Source organism: Limulus polyphemus, unplaced genomic scaffold (genome assembly GCF_000517525.1).
Source record: "Limulus polyphemus unplaced genomic scaffold, Limulus_polyphemus-2.1.2 Scaffold3890, whole genome shotgun sequence".
Lineage (NCBI taxonomy): Eukaryota > Metazoa > Arthropoda > Merostomata > Xiphosura > Limulidae > Limulus > Limulus polyphemus.
The window spans coordinates 46,227-58,985 of record NW_013669500.1 but is presented as its reverse complement, the minus strand read 5'-3'; the positions used below and the strand labels follow the sequence as shown (position 1 = coordinate 58,985).

The window sequence follows — 12,759 nt, the reverse complement described above, 5'->3', positions numbered from 1 at the left end:
AAAAGGCTAACTTAAATTTATTTAGAAATTCGTGAACGTTCAGTGATTTCAATCACATTGGTTTATTCTCTTGAAATTACGCTCGTTAAGATTTTTTCACATTTTAAATAATTTTTCTTATCTGCAATAGCCGTTTCTAATTTAGCAGGGGTAGACTAGAGGGAAAGCAGCCAGTTAACATCACCTACCGCCAACTCTTGGGCTATTTTATCAACGAAGAGTAGGACTGACCATCACATTATAACACTCTCACTGCTGAAAAGGCGAGCATGTTTGGTGACGGAAATTCGAACCCACGACCCGCAGATTGCGAGACGAGTGTCTTAACCACCAGGCCCACTTATGTATAAATTCTGGAGAAAAATAATATTTTCTTTAGCTTAAGTTTCCCGCAGGTTAGTCGCCATATTTGGCATACACATAACTGAACATATCATATGGCACAAAAATATTAACATACTCCAGCAACAAAAAGTAACACTTTTTCTATCAAATACCTTTCACGTGAGCGAAGTGGCTAGTGTGTTAGATAAATAATAAAAAAGCATCCGTTGCCTCGTTAAACTCCATCATTTATCAAGAATATTTGAAACTTTAGCTAAAGAAAACCCGATTCAACACCTTTACTCACTGTGATGAACGTGAAATAAACGGATTATGTCAGGAATGTAAGTTTTATTCTTCTGAAGAAGACATTTGAAATCTGTGTCTTATCCCACAGACCCAGAATACTTATAGAATTTGAAGTGTCGGTGAATAAACACTGCTTTTATAACTTATATGATTGGTAGTTTGATCCCTGTTCTTTTATTTTAACCTAGTTTCGAGATGGATTACGTCTAGACATTGATTAATATTTTACTTTTCTGGAACTTACAGTCGCAATTAATCCTTATATGAACTGTTGTTAGCTGTTTCTAGATTGCGCATATTTTGTTTTTGTTTAATTCTGACGGAATACAAGAAAAACAATAATAAATGAAAACCTAAAGTGAGGAAATCATTGACTGGTTACTTGATTAAAACTTAACATTGGATTAAACCATCTTTCGCAGGATTACTAGCTCGGACTTTTCGTGATAGAGATTTCACAAGGTACTATTCTGCTTAACGTATTGGCCTGTATAATCAGTTTAAATAAAAAATGAAATTATTGCAGATAGAGTATTTCCAATGTTATATCAAAAGGTGTAAGTATTTTCTCCAAAGTATTCCTTTTCTAATATAATTTCAACAAATCTGAGTATTTCGTTTATAAACTGTTTCTTTACCAGTATCGTCTGTATTAAATAATCTAAGATAACCCACTAATATTTACAATTTCGGCGTATTTTAGGATAGCTGCATATAAAGATCATTTTACATCTTGTCTTCCATTGTGCAACTCTGCACTTAACAAGAATCAGCATTTTCTAACCACAAAGCATTAGGAATCATTGTCACGTATACTATTGCAAAGTAAAGCATTAAATGGATTGTTAAAAATAACTCTCGAGTTTTTGTTTACAAACTTTTAAGGTACTCAAATTACAAAGGTTTTAAAGGCATATGGTCTTAAAATTCTAGTTTTCACCTTGTCATGTGACAAATACAAAACAATGAAATGTTTCACCGTTTCAGAACATTCACTTGTCAAGTCGTCAGAGAACTGATTCCTTAATAAGAGTAGTTTCTAAACTAAATCCAAAGATAGATATACTCCTTAGGGATAAATTGTACCAAACTATTAAAACATTTACAAATTGATTGGTTCTTGAGTAACTTTTACATTCAGCTTTACTAGCCCAATACCATCCAATTGTTGGAAAATTTGTTGACAGTAGTTTACAGAAACCAAGGCTCGTTTTTTTGTATGTAATGATTACTGTATTTTCACACACACAAATATTAACGGATTTCCATGAAGACTTGGATGACTTGTTGAAAATTGATCGTCTTTTGTTTGTCTTGATAAAAAAAAAACATTCTTCTTTTTCATGCTAAGATAAAAAAAACCCAACTCAAATACAAGTCTTAGCTAATATAGTTTGTGATTTTAGATACAGGAACAACACGTATTTCATAGGACTTCAAATTGTTATTCAATTCAACGATAAAAGTGATTATTTAGGATCATAGTTTACCCTTGACTTTTTTTTTCAGTTTAAATACCATAATATTTCATAATAAAAAGTAATACACTTCATGCGCTTCTAAGAAACCAGGAATATCTATAAGAAAGGAATATAAATATTACTTTCGTGAAAGTTCTGACACACAATTGCTTACATATATTTTAAAAAGTTAAAAAGGCTATTTTATTTTGTTTCAAATTTTTATAAACAATTATTATCGAAGATTACCGAATTGATTTATTTGTTTTGTATGAAGACTGGTCATCTTTTGGTAAGATACTAATTTTTAGCTACTTCTAATACAAAAAAATAAAAAAATACAAATCTCACATATGTTAAAATAAACTGGTATAAACTATCACCAGATAAAATGAAATCAGTGAATGTGTTACGAAATGACCGTTTTCACAATATCAATATAATATAAATTTTCCATAACGAGAAATTTAATTTCCAATTTTCATTATAAAACGTTCTTATCTTTAAAACCAAGTGTCCACATTTCAGTAGCCAAAGGAAGTCCTCATACGATGAAAAGACCAATAGATACCTCCTTGTTCGGTGAGTAGCGAATCTATGTCAAATTTTTTATGGTTTATGACATAACACACACGCCCTCATTACCAACACTACAACGTCATTTCCCTTTGGAATTCTCACTATTAGGTTATTGTCACGAGTACGACGTCATTTTCTGTGATTATTGCGTCACCTGTAGAGCATGAAACACGTGCTCAAATACTAAATTTTATCATACGAGTTCAATCTTTTAGGCTTTCTGTTTTATACATATATCTAACTTTTCACATTTATCTAGAGACACCATGACAAAATCATATCCCGTTCGAATAGTACATGGCATCAGAAAAGGTAAGTTTTTCTAAATAAGTACATTATATTATCTTACTGTAATAGCTTTCACCATAATAATAATGTTATCATCTTCAGTGTTATATGCATATTTAACAAAGCCTATGCATGTATGAAAACCCCAATAAAAACAGAGATTTTGTCAATCAAAATGCAGAGAATAGAAATCAATAAAGTATGCAATGATCTACAACACATTTAATGTTTTCTTACAAAATACTTAACGAAATAGCTATGACCAAGTTATTCATACACAGAAAATATTAGACAAACATTATAATGCTGTCATTTGAATTTCGAAATACAACTACGAGTGAATAAAAACGTAGATATTTCGTATACATCTTGAACAGTTATACACTTATTAACATATAATTTACAATATGCACATAATGTACGTAAAAAATTGAAAGATGACCAAATAACTCAACCACTTTCAAATTTTGGTCGATCTTTTGGGTTCTTACTATTTTTCTAGTGGTCGAAGATGTTATTTTACATAGAAACGGCAAACATTATTTTATCATGAATGGCCCATTCTTATTACACATATTATTTTGGGATGGGTTTGTTCATATATGAATAAAGGATCCCATAGCAATGGCACTTAGGAATCACGGTTTTATTTCCCTTAAACTGAATATCATCAAAAAAATTCTACTACCCTGTAGAGGGCGGTGTATCCACAACATCTTGCTCTTAATTGATCGACAAAAACGCAAGCTTCTGTCACGCGTTCCATGAGGGCAGCACATTCACAAAGAAGCACATAGGTAATCCCACGATCAGGACAAACTTTCTTGTGGAAAGTGATCCGACGTAGACCTAATCGTTGAGGTAATCGCTTGTAGATCAGTCTTGCACCTGTCCACATCAACCAACTACGTTCGAGCTTTTCTCGATCTTCCCCCGGAAGCACCCTAAAAGCCGAAATGATATAGCCTGTCTTATTTGATGACGGTGTTTTCGGGAGCACATCTATCGGTGGTCTGGCGATCGTGGCAACTTCTTCGTAGCCAGCTAAAGTAAATCAATGTAATAGAATTGATAAAGAACATCTGATACTAAACAATTTCTATTTTTCATAAATTTGGTAAATATCCATTCTGAAACAGCTGCATATTTCTTAAGTCTAAATGTTGTTACCCTTATTTCTATTTCTATCAATACGTCAAAACAGATGTTTTTTTTAAATATATTTATACTTTGTTTTCTCAAAAAGTTATGAAAAGCTCCACAAAGGCTATATTCACATAGCTGTCCCTAATTTCGATAAATTAGAAATGAGATAAGGCAGCCAGTCAATAGCACTCACTGTTAGCTCTAGGGATGGATACTCTTTTCTGATCTAATAGTGGGTTATGACCATCACCCTCATAGCATACACACGGCTCCAAAGTACAGAGCGTGCTTTTGCGGCAACAGGTTGTGAGCCGTGAATCCTGGAATTCACGGTTGTAGCTCATATTTGTATATATATATTGTTACGTATCTGGTCGTTTGTTAATTTCCGGTATAAATTCTTCCCGAGGAACTTCAGCGATACAAGTCCTTTCTTAAATAAAACTAGTTTATTCTTTCTCAATACAACTTTGCAATACACAGAATTTCCACAGTCACTTTAACTTCAAAACACACGTTATAATTCACAACGATTTACGCACATTACTTACGGTCACTACCACTCACTCGACTCAATTATCTGTCTCTATCTCCATCTATCTACAATTATTTGCCAGGCTTATATACTAAAATAGAGGGCGCCTAGAAAAGACTAGAGTTGCCAGGAAAAGTCACGATCCTTCGAGAATCTCATGACGTGTTACCAGCGTCACGTGACTTCCGCTGTCGTAACAATATCCTAAAAAATGACCACACAAAATATACTGTATAACCTTTGACTTGATCTACAGTAGCAGAAAGTGACAACATGCTCATGCCTACTGTCCAACGAGTATTATGCCAGATAAAAGGTAAAAAATTTCACTGTGTTTTAAGTGGTTCTGAATATGTTTACGTTTGGTAATTTTTCGTTTGGTGTTACGCAAAATTGCGTAAAAATGTATTATTAGTTGTTGACTTGACAGTCATTAAAACTCAATATAATGAAAAACCTAGCACCTTCCATCCTGATGTCTGGTGCAAAAAAGTTATTTTTGAGCTCATATATATACGAGTTTTTTTATTTATTCTATCCCTCTTAAATGTCTTTTCCTTTACATTAATTGTTTTTCCTTTCTTATTGCCAATTGCTTTTCATTTTTCTGATTGTTCACTTTTTTTTTGGTTTGAATTTACTTTTGTTACTTATTATTTCCCTCCCCGTTTCTTTAAGTCTTAGCATTTATTGAATTTACTTTTGTTACCTATTATTTCCCTCCCCGTTTCTTTAAGTCCTAGCATTTATTCTTTAACTTATTTGATTATTTCTATTCACTCTTTTCTGTCACTTTTTCCAATATTTACACCAAGCTCGACTGTTAAATTTGTCCATACTTTTAGATATACACATAATTTAAGAACAACAAGGAACCTGTTGGTTCATCTACGCTGTACCAAACAAAAATAAAACTCTCAAAGCCAGTTCTTATTATTCAAATATTCATCAAGCTTACCCTTAAACTCTCCTAAATTAACTGCATCTACCACATCTGAAGGCAACCATTTCAAAAGCTAACCACCCTGTTAGAAAAGTAAAGCTGTCTTATGTAGATAATAACTCCCACCCTGCCAAAATACATACTTGTATCCCCTAGATTTGCTATTCTCACTGTTAAGTATGGAAAAAGATTATGCATCATTACTATCCACTTTCTTAACAATATTAAACACCCAAACAGATTCCATATAACTCTTCTTTTTTAAAGAAAAAACTTTAGAGATTTTAACCTATCTTTGTATGACAAACTTTCCATCTCAGGTCTCATCCTAGTAACCCTCCTCTGAACCATTTCCAACCATTCAATGTTCCTCTCAAGGTAACGAACCCAAGACTGAATACATCACTCCAAATGTGGCCTAATCAATGACCTACACAATGAAATTATAACTTATTTAGACTTGTATTCGGTATTTCTGTACATTCAATCTAAACTCCTATTTGCTCTGCCGCTAGTAAACGCATATTTCTTGGATGGCTTAAGAGACCTATCAACCAGAACTCCAATGTAATTTTTCTTCAATAGCACTGTTAAAGTTACTCCAATCAAAATTGTATTGATAATTCAAATTTTAATATCCATATGCATTATCTTGCATTTATTATAATAATTAAAAGCCACCTGCCTTTTATTCTCCCAACTCAACAAATATTTCAATACCTTTTGTAAATCAGCATCACCCTTCTCACAGCCAGCAACACCCAAAACTTTAATATCATCAGGAAATTTAAATAATTTATTTGTCATTCTTTCATCGATGTGATTGATGTAAATTAAAAAGTATAAAGGTCCTAACACAGGCCTGAAGTACCTCACTTATAAAATTAATCCGATTTAACCGAATTTTATTTATAACAACCCTCCAGCCACTTTTCTCTCTGATGAGCCAACCTATCTGTCACACCTAAAAGATAATTTTTTAACAAGCCTCTTATGTGGCACCTTGTCCAATACTTTCCGAAAATCCACATACACCATATCCACACATCTACCTTATCTACACAAGTAGTAACCTCTTCAAAATATGTAAAAAGATTAGTCAGACAAGGTTTCTACTTAGTGAAATCATGCTGACAATCAAACAATGTTTTAAACTTTGATAAATAACTTTGTAAAACGTTTTTTTTCAAATATTTAATACGTTTCCCATCACTGGTGTAAGACTAATAGGCATATTATTACTGAGGCAATATTTATTGCCTCCCTTGAAAAGACGAGTAACATTAGCTAATTTCCAATCTTCTGATTCCTTCTCTCTATACAAGGACGTAGGAAAATAGTAGCAAGTGGCTCACACATCCGATCCTTAACCTCTTTCAAAATTCTTGTGTAAAATATTATCTGATATAGGAGATTTATCATTTTTGAAACTTCTATTATGTAATAAGCTCAGTAATTCTTTCTTTTCTTCTCTTTATCTTTCATTTGTCTTACAAATTTCTCCTCTTTCATAGGCTCGTTACATATTCCATTCTTTTCTTTATTTCACATTTTAACCATATCTCTGTTTCTCTATCTGCTCTTAACATTCTAGCTGTTTCTCATATTTTTTATCAATTCATTCTTTTTCATTTGTATATTTTTTGTGATTATGTTTTCTAGCGCACGTTTTTATAATTTCTATCAACATTCAACTGGTTTATTTCATTCATCTCACCTGTTTTCTCCACTATTCTCTTATGTTTAAACATCAATATCTTCTCTACATTTGTTTCTCGCACAGGTTCTATTTTCCATAGTTTTCACTTTTTTGTTTTACTGTCTCGTTCATTAGTCCCACCTATTATTATTTCAGTTTTTCATATTCCCTAGTTCTTCTCTTTGGCTCTTCTTCTCTCTTTTCTCACATACATTAATTTTCCATTCATTTTTATCAACATGTTTATAACTGATTTTAAAGCTTAGTTTAACTATTAATACTCTGCCACTTTCTCTCACATGTCTTAGCCTATTTCTCTTAACTTATCTCCTTTTATTTCGCTCTTAGTTATTATGTATTTTCTATATGTCTTTCATAACTCTCACCTGTTCTTTATCTCTTCATTTATACCATTTCTCTTACTAATCGGTCGTTTTCCTGATTAGCAAGTCTTATTATGGAATATCTTGAATACCTTTTTCATTCTCCAACTGCTTTAGGTATGCAACAGTCGGAAGGATATATCATAAATGCAATTTGTATACAGGTGATATACAGATATTATTCTTGATTATCTTGCTTAGTGTTGCCTGTGGTACAGTAACGACATTTGTCACTGACCTCTGTATTCGTAGATTCTCACCTGATACAAGACGTCACACTTTTCATAAGGCCTTTTTATAAATGGATCTGGCCTGGAGTGGTGGTTAAGGCGTTCGACTAGCGATCTGCGGGTCGTAGGTTAGAATCTCATCACCTTACACGCTATGGAGACGTTATAATATGGTGGTCAATCGCACTTTTCGTTGGTAAAAGAGTAGTCCAAGAATTTTTAAATTTCAGATGGGAAAGTGAATAATTATCGTGTTTGAGGTGCTTGAGAAACACGTTTCAAATGCCGTTCTCATCAAATTTCGGTTTAAAATGGCAATGAAAGCATATTAAGTTGTCCAACAGTTTGCCTTATTAGCAATTCGAACAATTCCTATAAGTTTAATTAAAAGGGTTTACAAATAATCCAAGGAAATTCAGAACACTTTTCAGTGTAACTGGATAGATACAACGCATATAGAAAACCTAGTTAAATCGTTAAGTAACAAAGTCGGCTTACAGCATTTTCTGTCTTAGGACGACGTTAAGGGGTTTTAAAGGTGCACCATTCATTATGTAGTTATCTAAACTTTTCCGGTTAATTATTGAAACGAAATTTAAAATTTTACAAAATAAAAACAAGAAAATAGAAATATCAGATTGTTTTTCGAATGTGTTTTCAGGGGTATGACTTTTACGTGTATAGTGGTGGAAAAATTTATTGCATCACCCAATTTTTTCACACTTTTCTTCGGAATCATCATCTATTTTGAAGCCATAAAACATGTAGGTGATAATACGTTTAAGGGATAATGCACTACTGTCTAATTATTACATCAACAATTTTATAGAATGTCTGGGTATTGCATCAGCCATTATTTGGCTATAAATAGAAGTTCTTAGAGGAAGTCAGTTTATAAACCTATCTGCAACAACATATATGTGATGCTATATACAAAGACTGTTCTCAGTTCATACACGAAGTCTCTTCATATAGTCTCCACTAACATTTGAAGTTCCCTTGTTGGTCTCGTGTAGGATATCTGATAGGGGTTTATCTTGACTGGATCCTGGTCGTCGTTTTGATCTTGTGTTACACAAGGTCTGTTTTGTCTGGCCCATCTGTGAATACATCTGTGTACTGGCACAGTTGCTCCTGTAGGTGTTTCCTCTGCTTGCCAGTCAGTTTTTCACTTATGTTGACGTCCTTGTACGTCTCACCTCCACCCAGTGGTCTTAGGTCAAGTAGGTCTTCATCTTCTATAACAAAGCCACTGTCTTCTGGTTCTGCATCTATAACAGCCACACCTGCCACGTCCATCTGTGCCTCAATAGCTGCACCCGTTAGGTATTCTTCCCTCTCAAAGTAACTCAACAGATTGGTGTGGTAGATCTTGGTCTTCCCATCCAGTTTCATTTTGTAGTCCATTCTGTTGACAATGTTTTGTATCTCAAAAGGCCCTTTCCACAGCAGGGTGAGTTCGTTGCTGTCTGGGGGGTAGCAGAACTAAGACCTTCTGTCCGACCTTGAAACGTTGATCCTTGGTCTTCTTGGTCTCATAGAAGTACTTCTGACTGCCTTTGATGTGTTTAGCTTTCCCAGTAGAACTGCTTTGATAGATCCGGTACAGTACTACTTTCCAGCTCCCTATTTTGTAAGTCTCTTTCCTCTTTGTCTTGTGATTGACTTTCTCCCGGACACTGTCCGAAAGTTTCTACAGTGAAGGGTCTTTCTTCTGTGCGTCTTTCAGTTCTCTTAGACCTATGTTCGGGATGTCACTTTTCGAGACTTGAAGGGGCTTGATATCTTGCTTGCTCTTCTTCCCTTGAGCTCTTGTGGTGGCTGCAGATGCCTCGCCAGTCTCCTATCTGTCTGGTTCCTCCAATCTTCTACTACCTGGTATGTTTCCAATCACCAAGTCGTAGATTGGTGCCATCATACACATGGCTTCAAGGTCTTCCATGTATTATGGAGTGTCCACCTTTATTCTTGCTATGAAAAACTTTTTCACTGTCCCATCAATCAATACACACAGACGTTTCTTGTCCACCATTTTATAATTAGATACTAGACTGGTTCTTATTGCTAAACTGCTACACCCAGTGTCTCGTAGGTCTTTTACTTTTTCCCCTCGACATAGCCTTCACCTACTGGCATGTTGTGACCTATCAATGCTTGTCACATGCTCCAATCAGTAATGGCACTGTTAATCCATTTGCTAGCTTGAACTGACATTAGTCATGCACTGTTTAATCATAGAGATAACACTTATTATGGTGAATCTGAGGTGATGTTTTTATTCTGTTTCATATGACACCAGCATCCATAGTGACAGTCACTCTTTTCTTGTTTCTTGTCTGAAATATCTGGAGATACCTCCAGCTGCTTTATGTTGAGATTTCTGCTGTTGCTTGTTGGTGACAAAATTGCACTCATTGTTCGATGTACTCCATTTTATAAAATGCAAAGCATCTCTTCTTCCTTCTGCCCATTGAGTTCTTGTTTCTGTTCAGCTACCTCTGGTTTCAACTTTAACTGGTTATTCTTGGACTTGCCAGATATACTCCTTCTATGGACTTCCATATACTGTTCTGTCAACTTGATAATCTTGTCCACGTCGTTTTGTGCTCTCTTCTTTACGAACACTGACATGTCAGTTGAGTACGTGATCATGAACTGTTCATGTATTAGTTGAGCTGCCAGTCCTCCAAAACTATTTTCACACTTGGCCATGTCAATCCATCTTGTAAATTTTCGCTGTAGACGTGCCACAAACTGAAATACAGTTTTTCCAGTGTAAGGTTTGGCTTTTCTGAATTTCTGGGGAAAACCTTCCTTGGTAAGTTCATAGCATTTCGTCAACGCCACTTTTAACTTATCCTAGTCCATGGCATCTTCTGACGTCATGCTTGCATATACATGTAGGCCTTTTTTTCTATGAGAAGTGGGCTGAGACAGACTGCCCTGTTGCCTTTGTTCCAGTTCTGACTTTGGGGGAATCTTTAATATCTCTCCAAGATAGCATCCATGTTGTCTTTCTGTTCATCAAATTTTGGCATCTTGGATTGGCTGGCCCTGACCCTGTTGTCATTGTTGGGTCCTTTGTCTTTCAGTTTGGTGAGCTTTGTGATCTCAATATGTGCTCCTACTCTCTCCCTCTGTATTTCTAGTCTCTCCTTTCTTTCCTTTTCTTACTCTCTTCTCTGTCTCTCCTTCTCTCTCTTCTGTTGCTGCTCTTTTCTCTCTATTTCTTGTTGTTGTTTAACAAACTTTCATAGATCACCATTTTTTTAGACCAAGTCACTCACTTCTCCCTGTATCCATTTATCAAAATCAGTCTACATGGTTATATAGCATGATTGTGATCTCTACACTATTTTCACAACCACTACAATTTTGCGTATATAGGTCTACATCTGCTGTCGTTCACGTCTTCTTTTACCGCCATTTACCACTGTATAATTCTAGCTGGCTCGCCAATGTCTGGTTTTATATGGCCACAATTCTTTACAGTAGGTGTCTGTGATTTATTGGCAATACATTTCAACAATAAACAGACAGCATACAATCCATTTGTTTTCAAATAAAATGTATTCAAAACAAGTCAAACGTCGGTACAAAAATTGATTACACTATTGTCTACCACAATTGAATCTAGAGCTATAAATAATCCTCTCTTTCGTCAAAAGTCTACACAAACTGATTCAATTACTTTAGAACCCAATTGACAGGACGAATTATTTCTTCTCTCCTCTGTTATCACAATACAATCAGTGATAAATTCACTTATGTTACCCCTGTGGGTTACCACAGTCGTATTCAGAGCTTTAAGTAATTCTCTTTTACGTCAAAAGTCCACACAGGCTGGTACAATTACTTTAGAACTCAATTGAGAATACGAATTATTCTTCTCTGTCTTCGTTGTTACAATACAAACTGTGAAACTTTCACTTAAGGAATCGCCCATAACAGCTAAACTAGCAATCAAACAGTCTAACTTCACTTTTTTCACTTTTACTTTCACTAACTTACTGTTTTCCTCTCTGTATCTGCACGTATTTATAACACACGGCAGAAAAACTAGAAATACTTAGCTTTCTAGTAACAACATTACACATAATGAAAAACTTAGAAGCTTCCAGTAAGATGATGTCAACAATATTACAAAAGCCTAGTACAACAATTAAACTGCATACACAAGGTATGACTGTACAGAGTTACGTAACGAAATTTGTGATAACAATTGCATTTAAAATAATTAACTTTTAACCCTCTTTTTATGAAATCTAAATAATCGTTAAGTATTAAATCACTAAAAAAAACTAGGTAATAACTCTTAAGCTGAACAGTCTTGTATATCCAACAGTAAAAAACTTCACGGGTCATTTCCGCGCACACCATCGGGTCTCGCCTGTGTTCAACTGGTCTCCCAGCAAGATGGCCAAGAAAGAAACCCCTCCTCACCAAGAAAATGAGAAGGATGAGGCTCAACTGGACCAAACAGCATGCTGAGTGGACTTAAGCAATTTGGAGCAAATGATCTTCTTAGACGAATCAAAGTTCAATCTGCACACAGAAAGTAATTTTTACGACAGTAATGTAAAGAAGAGTTTCATCCAATGTGTTTGAATGCAACTATGAAACACCAAGAGGGTCAGGTGATATGGGGATGCAGGGCCATAGGAAGCAGTAAGACCAGTAAAGCTATGGCCTTTTTCCTGGCATGTATAGCTACAATTTATGTATTAAAACTTGCTTCTTTTAATTGAATACATTATGTTGTATATATATATATATATATATATATGCAGTCTTTAGTAAGTTAAAGTGTCGTGTAGTAGTATTACTTATTACTCTACTATTACTAACTTAAACTTTACTAAC

General features: G+C 34.6%; 1 protein-coding gene across 1 annotated transcript in view; it reads right to left on the bottom strand.

The window, feature by feature from the left end:
• Nucleotides 1-312: 312 nt before the first annotated feature.
• LOC106470229 overlaps nucleotides 313-12,759 on the bottom strand; it is a gene marked incomplete at its 5' end in the record, with an annotated part of 39,352 nt that continues 26,905 nt past the window's right edge. The window contains one exon of the mRNA XM_013930768.2: nucleotides 313-4,004. Within this exon, the coding sequence (XP_013786222.2) occupies nucleotides 3,631-4,004 (374 nt within the window). The remainder of the gene's footprint in view (nucleotides 4,005-12,759) is intronic.